This window comes from Notolepis coatsorum (assembly GCF_963971535.1).
Source record: "Notolepis coatsorum genome assembly, chromosome: 6".
NCBI classification, from domain to species: Eukaryota; Metazoa; Chordata; class Actinopteri; order Aulopiformes; family Paralepididae; genus Notolepis; species Notolepis coatsorum.
Window position 1 is genome coordinate 64,190,840 of NC_140170.1, and position 21,867 is coordinate 64,212,706.

Here is a 21,867-nt window from a genome sequence, read left to right on the forward strand (position 1 = left end):
TTCTATCGTACAAATTAAATTATGATTAATCAATTCCAAGGAGGCCTGTAGAGTTGACATGAAGGAATCACTATGATTCCTCCCAAATAAAGCTGAATCCAAGCTTAGGGACGGTTGGGGAATCCCAAAATCTAAGTAAGGGACAATGACCGAGTATAGCTATACATTATCCCGCTTATTACATGGCTAACTTACTAACAATATACCTAATTCATTTTACACCATCGACAAGACGAGATCAAATGCAGACGCAGTTGTTCTGTGGCTCCTCTGTCATCGCCGGCAGGTGTGGACGTGATTGCACCTGATGTAGTGCAGCTGTGCGAGATAAAGCTGGGAACGAAGTTATAGCTTTCGTGACTGAGATCAAAATGCTTGATTGTGATTGGTCAATAGCGCTCTGTTGCCCCTATCAGCGGCCACTATTGCGCCGTTGCCCATAGCAGCGGTCAGTTATCGAGAAATAATTGACCGCTGCTAGGGGTAACGGAGCGCTATTGACCAATCACAATCAAGCATTTTGGCGAATGTTAAAACGCCATGTAATAAGATGTCTTAAATGGCCCCAAAAGCAAATTTTTTGTCTCAAGTCCGTTGGAGAATGAGACCCATTGTTATTTAAAGAAAACGGGCCTGCCATTGCTAAAGGCCAGGGGGACCGGGCAGGCAGGCTGAGGAGGAGAAGATGGGACCGCCTGCAGGGACAGATGGACGGCCAGGATAGTCACCTCAGGAGAGGGTACTTGTGGTCCTGAAGATCCAGTGGCTTGTCCCAGTGCCTCCCCACTGAATCCTGACTTGGGCAAATGGAGAGAAGAAGGACAAATGGACAGATGCACTACAGTAAAACAGTGGACAGGAAAGGGACCAGATATGTCTGTTTTAATTATTCAGACAAACAACATTCTCAAAGCTTAATTATCTTAAAGGAACACGCCAACATTTCGGGACATTAGCTTACCGTCTTCTCCAGAGACAAGAAGATAGATACCAGTTTCCTCTCTGTGCGTTCAGTAGAAAGCTAGGCTGGTAAAGCTATGCCTCCTAAAGTGTGAAAAGGGAAGTATAGGAAGTACCGGCTACAGGCTTTCCGGTTTCGACAAAACAATTATAGAAACGTGTGAAGTGCACAATATTTCCTCGTTTAACCAGTCTTTATCTCACGGAGGAGATAAAACTGGGAACGACGTTAGTAGAAAGCTATCTGGCTGCATGTTAGCCTAGCTTAGCACAATGAATGGAAGCGGACATGACCGGTTAGCCTTCGGGAGATGTGTTAGTTGGACAATGCCTATGGCTAACCGGCACTGTCCGCTTCCATTCATTGTGCTAAGCTAGGCTAACATGCAGCCAGATAGCTTTCTACTGAACGCACAGAGAGGAAACTGGTATCTATCTTCTTGTCTCTCTCTGGAGAAGACGGTAAGCTAATTTCCCAAAATGTTGGTGTGTTCCTTTAAGATGGTTCATTTAGAGGGTGGTGTGCATTCGTAGTTAAAAGCGGTCGAGTGCTTTCAGGTGACGTATCACATGATCTCTTAAATGTTATCGTATTGTTTTGTGTGCGTGCGTGATTCCATGTTTGTATGGCTTGTTGGGTTTCTTAAAGGAGCAGTTCACTGTTTAAGAAGCCTATCTGGACTCCATCCATCCAAAATGTTGTTTTTTGAGATACTGGAAGAAGACATTGTAAACGTTTCTTAGCACTTCTAGCCTAAGAAGTCCTAGTGGTCCTAATGTCTCTGTTTCTTTAAGTCTAAAATGTATGCCCTTCTTTCTGCAATGCACTATGTAATGCCTGTAAAACCTGTTGAAGAATTCTGTTCCAAAATGGGATATTTACTATCAAAAAGTGTCCTCCGATTACTGACATACTATAAAAGCGTTTACAACAACGTGAAGTACAATTAGCTGTCATATACAAAAAAGAAAGTGCATTCTGTGATCATCAGCTGATTCCGTGGTTAAAATGTTGCGGACCGGATGTTCTAATAATGGAACGACGACGTCGTCGCCTAGCAACTGAAGACGCTATCAAAACAACCTGCAATGTAGCCACACACCTGTGTGTCTCCGTCACCGTGGAGCGACGACATCTGGGTGGGCGTCTCCACGGTCCTGGGCCAGTCCAGAGGGGAGCTTCTAGAAGACGCCGCAGAGGCAGGCGTGTCTCCAGAGTCCTCAGCTGAGAGGGTCAGCACGGTGTTTTTAAGTTTATTATTACTATTATTATTATTATTATTATTATTATTATTATTATTATTATTATTACAGTTCTATTTTATTATTACTCACTGGTGGACCAGGGAGTTTCTCCACTCGAGACTGTGGCTGACGCTACCCTGTGTTTCTGTTCCAACTGGCAGATGTTGTCCAGCAGCTCCTGTGTGTGTGTGTGTGTGTGTGTGTGTGTGTGTGTGTGTGTGTGTGTGTGTGTGTGTGTGTGTGTGTGTGTGTGTGTGTGTGTGTGTGTGTGTGTGTGTGTGTGTGTGTGTGTGTGTGTGTTCATGTTTATGTTTGTGTACATGTATTTGTGTATTTTAAGTTGTGTATATGGGTGGGGGAGGGGGGGTGAAGAGAAGACAAGAGTTAACAGAACAACTGACACGTCACGATGAAAACAAGAGGCATCATACGGACGGAGGAGGTCTGTTGTGTGGAACAACACGTGCCTGTTTCTCCTGCTGATGCTGCTCCTGCTGCTGCTGGGCCGCCCTGAGGCTCTCCTTCAGCTCCTGCACCTCCCGCCGGGCGTCACACAGCTCCTCCTGCTCCTTCTGGGCCTTCCTGAGGCTGGCCTTCAGCTCCTGCACCTCCCTCCTGGCGTCGCTCAGCTGCACCTGCAGGGGGCAGTGGTGCGTCTGTATAACTCAGTAACTACACAGACCCTTACAACAAGGAAGTACCGGTAGCTTGGCGGTCATTTCAGTTTCACCACAGTGCCGGACGTTGTATAATCATATAATAATGGTACTGGCACTGCCGTAGTGAAAATCCTGTATTCTCTAAGTCAACTTCCTGTCTGTTGTTGCTAGGCAACTGCGGCGTGGGGGAAACATGCACCCGGGCCGGGTACATTGTGTACGGTTCATTTAGTGCAGAAACGGATCGGAAAAGCGGCAAATTAAACACAATCAAGGGTAATTTTCTTCAGTGCATCACAATGCCAAAGAGCTGCTGTGTTACGCTTTGTACTAGTAATAACATAATCAAAAATCCAAATCGAACGTTTTATATAATACCAGTTGAGGCATCACGGATAGCTGGCGGCTATCAAGAGGGCACATGTAGACTCAGACGGGAGAGTCGATCAAAGCAGACCCTGGCCCCCAAGTCAAATCATACGTATGTCTGCTCTACCCATTTCATAACAGGTGAGAATAAGGAACAAATATGTATATCGTAAATTAAGTTTTATTGGCTGTGAGGCTGTAAACAGCAGAGAAATGTTAGCTGCTAGCTACTTCACCATATAACGTTAGTCCATTCTCGTCAAGTAGCCTACATGCCTTTTTTTCCGCCTTAGAATCACCAGAAAGGCTTTCGAAATAGTGAAATGCCATGTTGGCCTCAATATTTTCAAAACTAATTATATGAAAAGGTTATGAAATTAACAAGAATGTGATAAAATATGTAATAAAAACGGAGCTCAACGCATACATTTGATCGTAGAAATCCTTTTGTTTTCCACCATACCAAGATGGCGGCGGTCTCGTGACATCAGATCAGAGTGTCTTTGAGAATCGCCATGTTAAGGGCGGCTAGGTGGTGTAGTGGGCAAGGCACTCGCCACCAGTGTGGAGACGCTAGGATTCGCGTGTTCGAATCCAGCTCTCCACATTGTTTTCAGTTTAGCTGGTCGTCCGCAGTAATACACATTGGCCGTATTACGGGGAGGGAAAACTGAAGGGTGGGGATCGAACGTTGTGAACAAGCGACTCCTACAAGTCGGTTGGTGCGCCTGCGCAGTAGAATCAGGAAGTGTCGGGGGCAGCGTGAGCCTCCCACGCGTTACTCCTCGACACTGAGAGATCGAGCTGCGCAGGTGAAAAGATGCGACTGCTGTTACCTCAAGTACCGGAGGGGACTTGTGCTATGTATGACTTAGTCCACATTGCAGCCGGCTTGTGGGAGGCAAGAAACAGCGTTCGTGACAGGGGAGGGTTGAATTGGATGATACGAAATTGGGATGGGAGAAAAATATAGAAAATGGGAGAAAAAGTGGATAAAAAAAAAGAGAATCGCCATGTTACAACTCTTGCACTTAAATATCAATGGTAATATCATGGTATTTCCATAATTTGATGGTTAGATTAATTAGATTAGATTAGATTTAAATGTATTGTCATCATACAGCACAAGTACAGTACAACGGAAAGAAGTTTGGCATCATACCAAAGAGTAAATAGATCAGTAAAATGCAATAGTAATAAACAATGTACAGCAGCGAAACTAGTAAGGGATATGTACATAATATGGCATATATATATATATATGTCTGAATATACCTGCATATAATCATTATATATATACACCTGCATATAACCCATATAACTCTGTATGATAGCATGTACAATAGTATATACTGTATACATATATTTATTCTTACCATATATATATCTGTCTGTACATACCTGCATATAATCCTTACATATCTGTAGATATATATATGGTAAGAATAAATATATGTATACAGTATATACAGCACTATTGTACATGCTATCATACAGAGTTATATGGGTTATATGCAGGTGTATATATATAATGATTATATGCAGGTATATTCAGACAGATATGGATATATATATATATGCCATGAATATGAGTATATATGGTATATACGGTACACATTTATACACAAATACCATGAGATAACCCCATGAGATATATATCCATATATTTATGAAATATATTATGTGGACCAATTGTTGCAAATATTTCTAAAATATATTAAACATGTACATAACTGCAACATATATTGGGATATATTTATTAAACTATATTTAAAGGTGGCTATTTTTTATATTTGACATATATTATGAAAACATATATACGGTATGTATTTTCTGTATGGGATTAATTTAATTTAATTGTCATATCCACTTCAGTAGTATCTTCTTCCAGGGTAATCTAGGAAGCATATCTAACGCAGTATACGCAGATACTCCCCCTCTATCCTGCATGTGATCCTGTGGAAGTAGCAGGAAATGTTTACTAGTGACGTTTACATCAGCCATGCCAAGTTATCTATTTGTGTCTGTTTGGCAGTGAAATCAGAGGCTGAATCTAGCCTGCAGGTTCTATCTTTGTGATGTTTGTGAAACCGAATCAGCTCGTGAAGACACAAATCGTGCCTCACAAGCACTTCTATTTAGAGTTGAATGTGTTTGTTTACCGAGGGATTGCAAGTGCGATGTGCTTTCTAGTTGACTCACTCTGTTGCAATCCCTCTCGCCCCCGAGCAGAAGCTCCAGCTTCTCCCTCTCCATCCTCTCCTCCTGAAGCCACTCTTCTTTCCTCTGAACCTCGCCGGTCAACTTCTGCATCTTCTTTTTCTCAATCTGCAGCGCGGAAAGATGAAGGGTTCAGAGGTATGTCAGTGGACGATGGACGGACGGACGGACGGACGGACGGACGGACGGACGGACGGACGGACAGACGGACGGACGGACGGACGGACAGACAGACAGACAGACAGACAGACAGACAGACAGACAGACAGACAGACAGACAGACAGACAGACAGACAGACAGACAGACAGACAGACAGACAGACAGATATAAAGAGAGAGAGGGAAGTTAGGAGGTACAGACAGACAGACAGACAGACAGATATAAAGAGAGAGAGGGAGGTAGACAGACAGACAGATAGATAGATAGATGGTAAGTGATCATCTATGAATGGGGTCAAATATTTAGCTGAGCTAAGAGTGGGCTGAACTAAGGTGCAGCTTCTTTGAAATGGAAAAGGGATTAAGTGCTGCTCTCAGCTTAAAGCAGCCCATCTGTTTACACTACAAGACAGCAAGGTGTACATCAGCAGGTCTCTCCTCACTACAAGACAGCAGGGTGTGTATCAGTAGGTCTCTCCTCACTACAAGACAGCAGGGTGTATCAGCAGGTCTCTCCTCACTACAAGACAGCAGGGTGTATCAGTAGGTCTCTCCTCACTACAAGACAGCAGGGTGTATCAGCAGGTCTCTCCTCACTACAAGACAGCAGGGTGTATCAGTAGGTCTCTCCTCACTACAAGACAGCAGGGTGTATCAGCAGGTCTCTCCTCACTACAAGACAGCAGGGTGTATCAGCAGGTCTCTCCTCACTACAAGACAGCAAGGTGTGTATCAGCAGGTCTCTCCTCACTACAAGACAGCAGGGTGTATCAGCAGGTCTCTCCTCACTACAAGACAGCAGGGTGTATCAGTAGGTCTCTCCTCACTACAAGACAGCAGGGTGTGTATCAGTAGGTCTCTCCTCACTACAAGACAGCAGGGTGTATCAGCAGGTCTCTCCTCACTACAAGACAGCAAGGTGTGTATCAGTAGGTCTCTCCTCACTACAAGACAGCAGGGTGTATCAGCAGGTCTCTCCTCACTACAAGACAGCAGGGTGTATCAGTAGGTCTCTCCTCACTACAAGACAGCAGGGTGTGTATCAGCAGGTCTCTCCTCACTACAAGACAGCAGGGTGTGTATCAGCAGGTCTCTCCTCACTACAAGACAGCAGGGTGTATCAGTAGGTCTCTCCTCACTACAAGACAGCAGGGTGTGTATCAGTAGGTCTCTCCTCACTACAAGACAGCAGGGTGTGTATCAGTAGGTCTCTCCTCACTACAAGACAGCAGGGTGTATCAGCAGGTCTCTCCTCACTATAAGACAGCAGGGTGTATCAGCAGGTCTCTCCTCACTACAAGACAGCAGGGTGTGTATCAGCAGGTCTCTCCTCACTACAAGACAGCAGGGTGTATCAGTAGGTCTCTCCTCACTACAAGACAGCAGGGTGTGTATCAGTAGGTCTCTCCTCACTACAAGACAGCAGGGTGTGTATCAGTAGGTCTCTCCTCACTACAAGACAGCAGGGTGTATCAGCAGGTCTCTCCTCACTACAAGACAGCAGGGTGTACTTCAGTAGGTCTCTCCTCACCTCTGAGACCTGCTTGTAGGCCTCTCTCTCGTGGGCCCAGGTGGCGCGCCCCTCCCGCAGGGCCAGGTTCTCGTCCGACAGCTGCAGGGTGAGCTGGGCCGCCTGCAGCCTGGCCTGGTGCAGGTCGCTGTGGGTGTGGCCCTGCTGGTTGCCCAGCTCCCCCAGCTCCCGGCGCAGGCTCTCCGCCGCCTGCTCGCTGGACTCCAGCCGCGCCTGGATCACCTGCACCTCCAGCAGGGCCGCCGCGTTCTCCTCCTGCCAAAGACAGAGCGTCTGTCATCACAGATAGAAACGAGTAGAGACAGAAATGAGTAGGAAAAACCATAGATATATATAACTAGATGGTGTAAGGCAGAGGAGTCTCCAGCGTAGTTCACCGGCGGCCATCTTGTCACAGGCAGCACGCCCACTCATAACATGAATGTCTATGGTGCATGTACTATTGAAATAACCATAGCTTGCTATATTTTAAACCGATTTACAAACGGTTTGGACATGTTGAAATTATTTTCATATGAAAGTCCATTATATAGGTATACAGTATGATAACTACATCTCTGACGTTTATAACAAACCAAACCGTTTGAAAATCGGTTGAAGATGTAGCAAGCTATGGTTATTTCAATAGCACATGCACCATAGACATTCATGTTACGAGGGCGGCTACGTGGCGTAGTGGGCAAGGCGCTCGCCACGAATGACGGAGACGCTGGGCTCGCCTGTTCGAGCCCAGCGCTCCACATTGCTTTCAGTTTAGCTGGTCGTTCATACTAATACACATTGGCCGTATTAGGGGGTGGGAAACTGATGGGTGGGGATCGGGCGTTGTGGACAGCGACTCCTACAGGTCGGTTGGTGCACCTGCGCAGTAGAATCAGGAAGCGACGGGGGTGGGGCCCCTCCAAAGCCCAGACCCCTGACGCTGAAAGATCGAGCCGCGCAGGTGAAAAGATGCGACTGCTGTTACCTCGAGTATCGGAGGGGACTTGTGCTATGTATGACTTAGTCCACATTGCAGCCGGCTTGTGGGAGGCAAGAAACAGCGTTCGTGACAGGGGAGGGTTGAATTGGATGATACGAAATTGGGATGGGAGAAAATATAGAAAATGGGAGAAAAAGTGGATAAAAAAAAGAAAAAAAAGACATTCATGTTACGAGTGGGTGTGCTGCTTCCTGTGGCAAGATGGCCGCCATGTGGCAACGTCGGTCTCCATTGGCCAGCAGCGCGGGTGAGTCATCTAGCCTTTATATATATGAAGGAAAAACACCGGGCACACCGTCAGGCACACGAGACAGAATGAATAATCGGACACGTCTTAAGTGTTATTACTTCTATGAATCGGTGCTATTGCTGTGCACCCACTCCCGTGTCTGGTTCCTTCCAGGGAGGCGACAGCTGAACATGGACCAGAGATCTGGCCCTGGCTCCTCCAGCGGGCTGGCTGGACTTGGAGGTCCGTCTAGGGTTACAGAGCTGCCCGTTGTCCGCCTCTCCCTCTCCCTCCCTGGCTAGACGTGTTGTACAAGAGAGGGGGGGGGGGGGGGCGCTCAGCGGGAGCCATTGTTTACCTGCATATTCTTCCGCTTCTCCTCTTCGTGTTTCATCTGCGCGGACATTTTCCTCCCCCTCTCCTTCATCCTGTAGTAGAGTAGGAGAACAACGTTTTTTTTTTTTTTTTTATCCACTTTTTCTCCTGTTTTTCTCCGATTTTCTCCCATCCCAATTTCGTCCCCTTCTGGTCGTTGCTCGCATGTGCCCCCCACTGGTCGGTCTAGGGAGCCCTGAAGTCTAACCGATGCTTCCTCCGTCACATAGGAGACAGCCAGCAACCTCTTTTCACCTGCCAGCGCGGACTCTCATTGGTTCACACTACCTTCAACATATCCCTTCTTTGCTGTGCAGGCGCCCTGACCGACCTGTAGGAGTCGCTGTTTACAATGACCAGATTACCACCCCACCGGCTTCCCTCCCGCTGACTCTGCCAATTGAGTCAGTATGACGGCCGGCTTCGATACCGGTGTCTCTTGCGTTGGTGACGAGCGCTTAGACCGCTGCGCCACCCAGCCGCCCTTGGAGAACAACGTTTGACTGAAAGCTCCGAGCAGGAGGAGGAGGAGGAGGAGGAGGAGCAGGAGGAGGAGGAGGAGGAGGAGGAGGAGGAGGAGGAGGAGGAGGAGAAAAAAGCCACGAGTTCCATAAGAAAACACTTCACCTTTCTATCTCTCCGTCGCCTTCTCTGCCCCGGTCAGTCAGAAGCTGGATGTCGTCCTCCAGCTCCTTGATCCTCTGCCGGCCCTCCGACCTCTCGGACACCATACTGCTCAGCTCGCAGGACAGGCTCTCCTTGGTGTACTGCACGTCCTGTCAGCGGGGCAGGGGGGGGGGGGGGGGGGGGGAGAGGAGAGATGAACAGAGGAGAGGAGAGATGTGATGAACAGAGGAGAGGAGAGATGAACAGAGGAGAGGAGAGGAGAGATGTGATGAACAGAGGAGAGGAGAGGTGTGATGAACAGAGGAGAGGAGAGGTGTGATGAACAGAGGAGAGGAGAGGAGAGATGAACAGAGGAGAGGAGAGGAGAGATGTGATGAACAGAGGAGAGGTGTGATGAACAGAGGAGGAGAGGAGAGGAGAGGTGTGATGAACAGAGGAGAGGTGAGGTGTGATGAACAGAGGAGAGGAGAGGTGTGATGAACAGAGGAGAGGAGAGGTGTGATGAACAGAGGAGAGGAGAGGTGTGATGAACAGAGGAGAGGAGAGGTGTGATGAACAGAGGAGAGGAGAGGTGTGATGAACAGAGGAGAGGTGTGATGAACAGAGGAGAGGAGAGGAGAGATGAACAGAGGAGAGGAGAGATGAACAGAGGAGAGGAGAGGAGAGATGTGATGAACAGAGGAGAGGGGAGGTGTGATGAACAGAGGAGAGGAGAGGTGTGATGAACAGAGGAGAGGAGAGATGAACAGAGGAGAGGAGAGGAGAGATGTGATGAACAGAGGAGAGGAGAGGTGTGATGAACAGAGGAGGAGAGGAGAGGAGAGGTGTGATGAACAGAGGAGAGGAGAGATGAACAGAGGAGAGGAGAGGTGTGATGAACAGAGGAGAGGAGAGGTGTGATGAACAGAGAGGTGTGATGAACAGAGGAGAGGAGAGGTGTGATGAACAGAGGAGAGGAGAGGTGTGATGAACAGAGGAGAGGTGTGATGAACAGAGGAGAGGTGTGATGAACAGAGGAGAGGAGAGGTGTGATGAACAGAGGAGAGGAGAGGAGAGGTGTGATGAACAGAGGAGAGGAGAGGTGTGATGAACAGAGGAGAGGTGTGATGAACAGAGGAGAGGAGAGATGTGATGAACAGAGGAGAGGAGAGGTGTGATGAACAGAGGAGAGGAGAGGTGTGATGAACAGAGGAGAGGAGAGGAGAGATGAACAGAGGAGAGGAGAGATGAACAGAGGAGAGGAGAGGAGAGATATGATGAACAGAGGAGAGGGGAGGTGTGATGAACAGAGGAGAGGGAGAGGTGTGATGAACAGAGGAGAGGAGAGATGAACAGAGGAGAGGAGAGGAGAGATGTGATGAACAGAGGAGAGGAGAGGAGAGGTGTGATGAACAGAGGAGGAGAGGAGAGGAGAGGTGTGATGAACAGAGGAGAGGAGAGGTGTGATGAACAGATGAGAGGAGAGGTGTGATGAACAGAGGAGAGGTGTGATGAACAGAGGAGAGGAGAGGTGTGATGAACAGAGGAGAGGAGAGGTGTGATGAACAGAGGAGAGGTGTGATGAACAGAGGAGAGGAGAGGTGTGACCTTCTGTATTGTCGCAGTGAAAGCACATATTACGACAAACTCAAGACAATGTGAGCTGTCTTATATCTGCTCCCATTTATCAATGACATTAACCCTTTCACTATCACACTACAGAGGGTTAACCCTTTCACTACCACGCTACATAGGGTTAACCCTTTCGCTACCACATTACAGAGGGTTAACCCTTTCACTACAACGCTACAGAGGAGTAACCCTTTCACTACCACGCTACATAGGGTTAACCCTTTCACTACCACATTACAGAGGGTTAACCCTTTCACTACGACGCTACAGAAGGTTAACCCTTTGGCTACCACACTACAGAAGGTTAACCCTTTGGCTACCACACTACAGAGGGTTAACCTTCTGTAATGTGGTAATGAAAGGGTTAAGAATGTACCACTCGGAAGGTCACTAGTGGTGGTGAGAACATCCATATTACCTTCTGCCTTCCTTCCACCTTCTTCACCTTCTCCCAGCTGTGTTTCAGGTTCTCCCGCAGCTCCGAGATCTCCTCCCTCATGGCGCCCTTCTCCACCTCCCACTCCCTCCTCCCCTCCTCTCTGGTCTCCCTCTCCGTCCTCCTCTCCGCCTCCGCCGCCTCCAGCGCCTGTTTCACCTCCGCCTGCTCCTTCAGGCACTGCTCCAGCTGACTCTGCTCGCGGACCGGACAGAGGAGGAGGAGGAGAGGAGGAGGAGAGGAGGAGGAGAGGAGGAGGAGAGGAGGAGGAGGAGAGGAGGAAAGGAGGAGGAGGAGGAGAGGAGGAGGAGGTGTTTGCGATGGCGTGAGGAGGAGGGTCGGACCGGTTGGCGGTGATTAGAAAGAGCAACGCAGGAAAGGTCCGGAACCGAGGGAAAGAAGAGAATAATCAGCTTTTGATGATCGTGATTCTGCTCTCTTCTTAGGCCTTTCACATGTCGGAGCCGGTTCCCGAACGTAATCTCGAACCGGCCGGCGTGTTCACACAGGGAATAATTGGATCGGAACATGACAGAGGCTTTAGTTCGGCCCTCTAAGAAAACACTGAGCACCGATTGTTCATGTTCCGAACCAATTATTCCCGGTGTGAACGCGCCGGCCGGTTCGGGATTACGTTCGGGAACCGGCTCCAGCACAGAGCCCGGCCGGTGTGAAAGGCCTAACAGTGTGACAGGGTTGGGTTCAATTCAATTCCACTTCAGTCGGTTCAAAATGGAAACAGAAATTGCCGTTCATTTACTCGTGACCGGATATTCATTCTCGTTCTTTTTTTTTGTCAATGGGTCGAATGGGACAACCTTTTCACGCTATATTCTAATTCACGTTGTCAAATCCACTTTCTCTCATAACAAAGCCCAGAGGAAGGCTTCCTAAATGACTCCATGAGTCAAGCTGACGTCCCGTGCCAAAGATGGGTAGTTTGCAAAACAATTACGAACAACACTATTCCATAATGTGCTTTTATTCCCTCCACAACTATCGCCGGGGTGAATGAATGAATGAATGAAAACTTTATTAACAGATTGCAGAATGGGTACAGTACAGTACAGCTCAATACATACAATTGTTAAGGGGATGCAGACCAGAGAAAGACTTTCGTCTTGTTTACATCAGGGTCCCCCATTTTCAATTCATCGTAACATATATGACATACATGACATACAGATAGACAGTACTGCTCCATCTATACATTTATGACATACCAGATTTGCAATTACAGTACTGTTTGTGATACAAAAAGAGTCCAGAAAGAAAAGAGTATATACATTAGGCGTGGAAACTGTACATTGGATTGGGTAGGTGGGGGTGGGGGGGGACTGTACATTGGAGGTGGTTGGGTGGGTGGGGGGGGGGGGGGGGTTGGTTAGGAGTGGGGGGGGGGGGGGGTGCCCTTGAGCAAGGCACTTAACTCCCAAGTGCTCTAGCGGAGCTGCTCAGTGGCCGGCTATAGAAGACTGTGGTTGTGCCTGGCAGCTCTCTCTCTCCCGTGTGTGAATGTGTGTAAGCGAGAGTGTGTATCAGAGTGAGCCCAGTTGACCTTCCCTAGACATTAAAGGGTGAGTTACATGTCTTGTTGCTCATCGTGTCCCGTGTTGACTCAGTGAAATGACTCACTCCCTATCCAAGTCTACATACTTAGTATAGTATGTATATACCACATCGTGCACAATTGTACAGCCCTGGCCTATTTTATTTTATAATTCTATTGTATTCTATTGTGCTTCTATTTGAATAAAAAATCTTCTTCTATTTTTCTCCCATCCCAATTCCATTGTGCCAATTCTTCCCTCCCCTGTCTTGAACGTTGCTCGCATATGCCCCCCACTGGTCGGTCATAGGGAAGATAGAAGCCTTGCATCACGTGTCCCCTCCGGTACACGAGGAGGCAGCCTGTCACATCTTTTCACCTGCCAGTGCGGACTCTCATTGGCGAGGTGTAACGTGTGGGAGGCTCACACTGCCCCCGCTACTTCCTGTCTCTGCTGTGCAGGTGTCCCCCAACCGACCTGTAGGAGTCGTTGTCCACAACGTCCAGATTACCACCCATCGACTTCCACCCCCTAACTCTGCCAATTGAGTTAGTATGACACCTGGCCCAAGCCGGAGGCAATGCCGACAGCCGGAGTCGAACCTGGTTTATATTCCTTTTTATTTTATTCTACCGTAACTGTCCGTCCATTAACGTTGCACCAAAAACAACCCAATCAAATTCCTTGTATGTGAAAACTACTTGGCAATAAAGACCTAAGTTCTGATTCCGATTCTGATTCTGATTCACGCTGCCTAAAATAACTCCCCATCATGCATGGTCTCCCGGAGCAGAGGCCTCCTCGTCCCCCTTCTCTCACCTGCAGGAGCTGAGCTCTGGGGATGACCAGGAGCAGGTCCTCTCCCTCTCCCTCCTCCTCGTCCTCCTCGCCCCGCTCCTCCCTCATGGTCTCCAGCTCCTCCAGCGGCTTGGGGGCGCGGAAGGTGAAGTGGCGGCTGTGGGCGCACACCTCTCCCTTCTCGTCCACGTAGACAAACTGGTACTCGTCTTCCTCGCTGGGCCGCGGCAGGTAACAGGCTGCGTTTTAGAGGCGGGAGAGGTCCTGGTGTTACGTTTTTATCACTTATCTGATGACGAGACCGAACGAAGATAAACCCCACCTCACCACCTCCAATGTACAGTTTCCACCCCCCCCCCCACCCCACCTACCAACCTCCTCCTCCAATGTACAGTTTCCACCCCCCCCCCCACCCCACCTACCAACCTCCTCCTCCAATGTACAGTTTCTTTGTCAAATGTATATACTCTCTTTTTAGACTCGTCTTATATCACAAACAGTACTGTATTTGTAAATCTGGTACGTCATAAATGTATAGATGTAGCAGTACTGTCTATCTGTATGTCGTATATGTCACTATGAATTGAAAATGGGGGACCCTGATGTAAACAAGACGAAAGTCTTTCTCTGGTCTGCATCCCCTTAACAATTGTGTGTATTGAGCTGTACTGTATTGTACCCATTCTGCAATCTGTTAATACAATTTTCAATCAATCAATCAATCAATCAAAGTAGCAGGCCATCCTTACCTTGGAAATGAGCACAGAAGTTGACATTGGTTCCCTCAACGTAGTCTTCAGGTGCAAGAGCCCAGATGTATGTGAAGTATTCTTTCACTGATGACCAGCCCACCTGTAGCATCACAGCATATGTACTAATTAGATTAGAGTAGATTAAAATGCATTGTCAATTCATACAGGCTGCAGCACAACTACAGTACAACGAAAAAATATGTTTGGCATCCAACCAGAGTGCAAATGTAACAGTAAAGTGCAATATTAATATATACAATGTACAGGTGATTAAACTGTACTACTCAGTAATAGTGTTAATCAGATTGTACAGAGTTGTAGTATTAATATGTACAGTGATATTATACAGGTATAAAGACACTAATATGGTAGTAGGTCATACTGGCCAGCAGCATAACTAGTAAGTAGGTAAGGGATATGTATAGATATAGATTATAGTATCTACTATCTACATATATGTACAGATATATAGATATAGTATCTACAGATATGTAAAAAGAATTATATGCAGGTATGTGTACAGATAGATGCTTTTTTGTATGTAGGCCTACTACTGCATTTGATAGTACGTACTAAGGTATTTTGATATGTACCGATGCGTTTATTTACGCGCCAATAGCCTACTAATGAGTTTTGAGGAAGACAATTGATCAGATAAGTGGCCACACTTGTACAGGCCTGTGCTCCAGCATGTCAGCCTCAGAGCAGGGCAAGTGATGGAGCCGAATGAGGTGGCGTTTGGTCCTGTGTGCTTCTATCTACCTTGAAGATTCCTATCCAGTTCCTGTTGTTCCATCTGTGGTCAGCGGTCAGGCTGTAGTGGCACTCCACTCTGCTCTGGGGGAAGTACAGTTGCCCCACATTTCGAAACACCACCACGGGCTGCTTATTCATCACGACGTGTCACTGAGATAATAATAATAATAATACATTTATTTGTATAGCACTTTTCATACAGAGGTTGCAGTTCAAAGTGCTTCACAACAGTAAAAAAATACAGGCATAAGCGAGCATAAAAAAGATAGACAGGTAGCAAGGTAAGGTAAATCACAGTGTTTCACATTAGGATCTAGCATCCCAATAGGCTCTCTGTTTACAGTTTCATTCAGTAATACAAATAATAAAAATAGTTTAAAATGATTCAGTTTAAAAATAGTCTAAAAATTATAAAATAGAACGGACATACAACAGGGTATTTAACATACAACAGAGCAGTGCGTCAGTAAGAAGTAAAAAGTGTGATAAAATAGTTATAAAATTAGCATAGAACCGACACCGAGATGGAAGATGGATGGTTTGAGAGGACAGCTGTGATGAAAGGTGATAGCGGGGGTCAGTGTGAGGAATGCAGCGTGGCGGCCGGCAGCAGAGGTCTATCTACTGAGGAGCAACGAGGTGGGCACCGCGCCACGTACTTCAGTGTTGCACCGGGGTTAACTGTGTACGAACACTGCTCGTATAAGTGGAATTGTTTGACCAAATATCATGGCTTCGCTTCAGATTTCATTTTGATTTTAAAACAATGTGTAACCCTTTCAGCATTGGCTTTTAAGTTGAATCAATAGTGAGTGAATATCAAAGTCCAAGTTCACATCACTCATATTTAGTTGATTAAACTAATAAAAGCCAAAGGAAAAAGGTTGTCATCTTTTTTTGCATTGGCTTTTTCGTTGTTGTTGTTGAATCAACTAAATTCGAGCTGAATCATTTAAATAGGAGTGATGTCAACTTGATATTTAATATTCACTCTACAATTAGTTGATTCAACTAAAAACAAAAAGAACAAAAGCAAAAGGCTACTTGAAAATATACGTTGAGACTATTTATGTTGTTCAGAAAGACTTCTATATGATCAAATGGTGCCATTTTGATTTAAAAGTTGAAAAATGTAAAGCACACATCTGGTGTTACACCACATTAAACAGTAGGACAAGCTATTGTGTTGTATTAGTTGACCAAACCAAAAATCCTAACATACCTGCACAGTTCTTAGCTGTTAGCAATATGATCAGAAAACCACTCTGAATGAACTCCATATATCCAACAATATAGTATTTTCAATTTCAACAGAAACGTACCTGATATTGACTGGAATTCTTAAAGATGTCTTTAATTGTTTCCTTGTAGTTCAGGAAGGTCAGTGCCGATGTGTCTTTGGACAGATAGAAAGTAACAAACTGAAGCATGGTGTGTTGTGACTGAGGGTGGTTTTGTTGTGCTTGCTCAGGGGGGGGGCATAATGCAACACAACATTACTAGGAAAAAAGAGTTCTGTCAGTCAGCGCTGGGCTTCATCTCCCATTTCAGGAAGACAGCTATGGCACCTGCTGCTTCGCCTCCAGTTGTTGCTCAATGTGTTTCTCAGTAGCGGTGTTGGTGTTGGTACTGTAGTGACGTGTTGGTGTTGGTGTTGGTACTGTAGTGACGTGTTGGTGTTGGTACTGTAGTGACGTGTTGGTGGTGGTGTTGGTACTGTAGTGACGTGTTGGTGTTGGTACTGTAGTGACGTGTTGGTGGTGGTGTTGGTACTGTAATGACGTGTTGGTGGTGGTGTTGGTACTGTAGTGACGTGTTGGTGGTGGTGTTGGTACTGTAATGACGTGTTGGTGGTGGTGTTGGTACTGTAGTGACGTGTTGGTGGTGGTGTTGGTACTGTAATGACGTGTTGGTGGTGGTGTTGGTACTGTAGTGACGATGTTGGTGGTGGTGTTGGTACTGTAGTGACGGTGTTGGTGTTGGTACTGTAGTGACGTGTTGGTGGTGGTGTTGGTACTGTAGTGACGGTGTTGGTGTTGGTACTGTAGTGACGTGTTGGTGTTGGTGTTGGTACTGTAATGACGTGTTGGTGGTGGTGTTGGTACTGTAGTGACGTGTTGGTGGTGGTGTTGGTACTGTAGTGACGTGTTGGTGGTGGTGTTGGTACTGTAGTGACGTGTTGGTGTTGGTGTTGGTACTGTAGTGACGTGTTGGTGATGGTGTTGGTACTGTAGTGACGGTGTTGGTGTTGGTGTTGGTACTGTAATGACGTGTTGGTGGTGGTGTTGGTACTGTAGTGACGATGTTGGTGGTTGTGTTGGTACTGTAGTGACGTGGTGGTGTTGGTACTGTAGTGACGTGTTGGTGGTGGTGTTGGTACTGTAGTGACGTGTTGGTGGTGGTGTTGGTACTGTAGTGACGTGTTGGTGGTGGTGTTGGTACTGTAGTGACGGTGTTGGTGGTGGTGTTGGTACTGTAGTGACGTGTTGGTGGTGGTGTTGGTACTGTAGTGACGGTGTTGGTGGTGGTGTTGGTACTGTAGTGACGTGTTGGTGGTGGTGTTGGTACTGTAGTGACGATGTTGGTGGTGGTGTTGGTACTGTAGTGACGGTGTTGGTGTTGGTGTTGGTACTGTAGTGACGTGTTGGTACTGTAGTGACGTGTTGGTGTTGGTGTTGGTACTGTAGTGACGATGTTGGTGGTGGTGTTGGTACTGTAGTGACGTGTTGGTGGTGGTGGTGGTACTGTAGTGACGTGTTGGTGGTGGTGTTGGTACTGTAGTGACGGTGTTGGTGGTGGTGTTGGTACTGTAGTGACGTGTTGGTGTTGGTGTTGGTACTGTAGTGACGGTGTTGGTGTTGGTGTTGGTACTGTAGTGACGTGGTGGTGGTGGTGTTGGTACTGTAGTGACGTGTTGGTGTTGGTGTTGGTACTGTAGTGACGTGTTGGTGTTGGTACTGTAGTGACGTGTTGGTGTTGGTGTTGGTACTGTAGTGACGTGTTGGTGTTGGTGTTGGTACTGTAGTGACGTGTTGGTGTTGGTACTGTAGTGACGTGTTGGTGTTGGTGTTGGTACTGTAGTGACGTGTTGGTGGTGGTGTTGGTGGTGGTGTTGGTACTGTAGTGACGTGTTGGTGTTGGTGTTGGTACTGTAGTGACGGTGGTGGTGTTGGTACTGTAGTGACGTGTTGGTGTTGGTACTGTAGTGACGGTGTTGGTGGTGGTGTTGGTACTGTAGTGACGTGTTGGTGGTGGTGTTGGTACTGTAGTGACGGTGTTGGTGTTGGTGTTGGTACTGTAGTGACGTGTTGGTGTTGGTACTGTAGTGACGTGTTGGTGTTGGTACTGTAGTGACGTGTTGGTGTTGGTACTGTAGTGACGTGTTGGTGTTGGTACTGTAATGACGTGTTGGTGGTGGTGTTGGTACTGTAGTGACGTGTTGGTGGTGGTGTTGGTACTGTAGTGACGTGTTGGTGGTGGTGTTGGTACTGTAGTGACGATGTTGGTGTTGGTGTTGGTACTGTAGTGACGTGTTGGTGGTGGTGTTGGTGTTGGTACTGTAGTGACGTGTTGGTGTTGGTGTTGGTACTGTAGTGACGTGTGTTGGTGTTGGTACTGTAGTGACGTGTTGGTGTTGGTTACTGTAGTGGACGTGTTGGTGTTGGTGTTGGTACTGTAATGACGTGTTGGTGGTGGTGTTGGTACTGTAGTGACGTGTTGGTGGTGGTGTTGGTCTGTAGTGACGTGTTGGTGGTGGTGTTGGTACTGTAGTGACGATGTTGGTGTTGGTGTTGGTACTGTAGTGACGGTGTTGGTGTTGGTACTGTAATGACGTGTTGGTGGTGGTGTTGGTACTGTAGTGACGGTGTTGGTGTTGGTACTGTAGTGACGTGTTGGTGTTGGTGTTGGTACTGTAGTGACAGTGTTGGTGTTGGTGTTGTTACTGTAGTGACGATGTTGGTGGTGTTGGTACTGTAGTGACGGTGTTGGTGTTGGTGTTGGTACTGTAGTGACGTGTTGGTGTTGGTGTTGGTACTGTAATGACGTGTTGGTGGTGGTGTTGGTACTGTAGTGACGTGTTGGTGGTGGTGTTGGTACTGTAGTGACGATGTTGGTGTTGGTGTTGGTACTGTAGTGACGGTGTTGGTGTTGGTACTGTAATGACGTGTTGGTGGTGGTGTTGGTACTGTAGTGACGGTGTTGGTGTTGGTACTGTAGTGACGTGTTGGTGGTGGTGTTGGTACTGTAGTGACGGTGTTGGTGGTGGTACTGTAGTGACGATGTTGGTGGTGGTGTTGGTACTGTAGTGACGGTGTTGGTACTGTAGTGACGTGTTGGTGTTGGTGTTGGTACTGTAGTGACGTGTTGGTGGTGGTGTTGGTACTGTAGTGACGTGTTGGTGGTGGTGTTGGTACTGTAGTGACGGTGTTGGTGTTGGTGTTGGTACTGTAGTGACGTGTTGGTGGTGGTACTGTAGTGACGATGTTGGTGGTGGTGTTGGTACTGTAGTGACGTGGTGGTGTTGGTACTGTAGTGACGTGTTGGTGGTGGTGTTGGTACTGTAGTGACGTGGTGGTGTTGGTACTGTAGTGACGTGTTGGTGGTGGTGTTGGTACTGTAGTGACGTGTTGGTGGTGGTGTTGGTACTGTAGTGACGTGTTGGTGGTGGTGTTGGTACTGTAGTGACGTGTTGGTGGTGGTGTTGGTACTGTAGTGACGTGTTGGTGTTGGTGTTGGTACTGTAGTGACGTGTTGGTGGTGGTGTTGGTACTGTAGTGACGTGTTGGTGGTGATGTTGGTACTGTAGTGACGTGTTGGTGTTGGTGTTGGTACTGTAGTGACGTGTTGGTGGTGGTGTTGGTACTGTAGTGACGTGTTGGTGGTGGTACTGTAGTGATGGTGTTGGTGGTGTTGGTACTGTAGTGACGTGTTGGTGTTGGTGTTGGTACTGTAGTGACGTGTTGGTGGTGGTGTTGGTACTGTAGTGACGTGTTGGTGGTGGTGTTGGTACTGTAGTGACGTGTTGGTGGTGGTGTTGGTACTGTAGTGACGTGTTGGTGTTCGTGTTGGTACTGTAGTGACGGTGTTGGTGGTGGTGTTGGTACTGTAGTGACGTGTTGGTGGTGGTGTTGGTACTGTAGTGACGTGTTGGTGTTGGTGTTGGTACTGTAGTGACAGTGTTGGTGTTGGTGTTGGTACTGTAGTGACGGTGTTGGTGTTGGTACTGTAGTAACGTGTTGGTGGTGGTGTTGGTACTGTAGTGACGTGTTGGTGGTGGTGTTGGTACTGTAGTGACGTGTTGGTGGTGGTGTTGGTACTGTAGTGACGTGTTGGTGGTGGTGTTGGTACTGTAGTGACGTGTTGGTGTTGGTGTTGGTACTGTAGTGACAGTGTTGGTGTTGGTGTTGGTACTGTAGTGACGGTGTTGGTGGTGGTGTTGGTACTGTAGTGACGTGTTGGTGGTGGTGTTGGTACTGTAGTGACGTGTTGGTGTTGGTGTTGGTACTGTAGTGACAGTGTTGGTGTTGGTGTTGGTACTGTAGTGACGTGTTGGTGTTGGTACTGTAGTGACGGTGTTGGTGGTGGTGTTGGTACTGTAGTGACGTGTTGGTGTTGGTACTGTAGTGACGTGTTGGTGTTGGTACTGTAGTGACGGTGTTGGTGGTGGTGTTGGTACTGTAGTGACGTGTTGGTGGTGGTGTTGGTACTGTAGTGACGTGTTGGTGTTGGTGTTGGTACTGTAGTGACGGTGTTGGTGGTGGTGTTGGTACTGTAGTGACGGTGTTGGTGGTGGTGTTGGTACTGTAGTGACGTGTTGGTGTTGGTACTGTAGTGACGGTGTTGGTGGTGGTGTTGGTACTGTAGTGACGGTGTTGGTGTTGGTGTTGGTACTGTAGTGACGATGTTGGTGGTGGTGTTGGTACTGTAGTGACGTGTTGGTGGTGGTGTTGGTACTGTAGTGACGGTGTTGGTGGTGGTGTTGGTACTGTAGTGACGTGTTGGTGGTGGTGTTGGTACTGTAGTGACGTGTTGGTGGTGGTGTTGGTACTGTAGTAACATGTTGGTGGTGGTGTTGGTACTGTAGTAACATGTTGGTGGTGGTGTTGGTACTGTAGTGACGTGTTGGTGGTGGTGTTGGTACTGTAGTGACGTGGTGGTGTTGGTGTTGGTACTGTAGTGACATGTTGGTGTTGGTGTTGGTACTGTAGTGACGTGGTGGTGTTGGTACTGTAGTGACAGTGTTGGTGTTGGTGTTGGTACTGTAGTGACGTGTTGGTGTTGGTGTTGGTACTGTAGTGACGTGTTGGTGGTGGTGTTGGTACTGTAGTGACAGTGTTGGTGGTGGTGTTGGTACTGTAGTGACATGTTGGTGGTGGTGTTGGTACTGTAGTGACGGTGTTGGTGGTGGTGTTGGTACTGTAGTGACGTGTTGGTGTTGGTGTTGGTACTGTAGTGACGGTGTTGGTGGTGGTGTTGGTACTGTAGTGACGATGTTGGTGGTGGTGTTGGTACTGTAGTGACGGTGTTGGTGGTGGTGTTGGTACTGTAGTGACAGTGTTGGTGGTGGTGTTGGTACTGTAGTGACGTGTTGGTGGTGGTGTTGGTAC

General features: G+C 47.4%; 1 protein-coding gene across 1 annotated transcript; it reads right to left on the reverse strand.

Annotated features, from left to right (window-relative positions):
- Positions 1–642: 642 nt before the first annotated feature.
- LOC311229514 (calcium-binding and coiled-coil domain-containing protein 1-like) lies at positions 643–16,650 on the reverse strand (the record flags this gene model as incomplete). The annotated part of the gene is made up of 12 exons (XM_084315591.1): positions 16,582–16,650; positions 15,266–15,409; positions 14,501–14,603; positions 13,773–13,990; positions 11,386–11,598; positions 9,357–9,505; positions 8,507–8,648; positions 7,144–7,398; positions 5,436–5,561; positions 2,669–2,840; positions 2,081–2,185; positions 643–695 (listed from the first exon to the last, which is right to left on the reverse strand). Exons 2-12 carry the CDS (start codon positions 15,395–15,397, stop codon positions 643–645), a joined length of 1,668 nt encoding a protein of 555 aa, XP_084171717.1. The 5' UTR covers positions 15,398–15,409; positions 16,582–16,650.
- Positions 16,651–21,867: the final 5,217 nt, after the last annotated feature.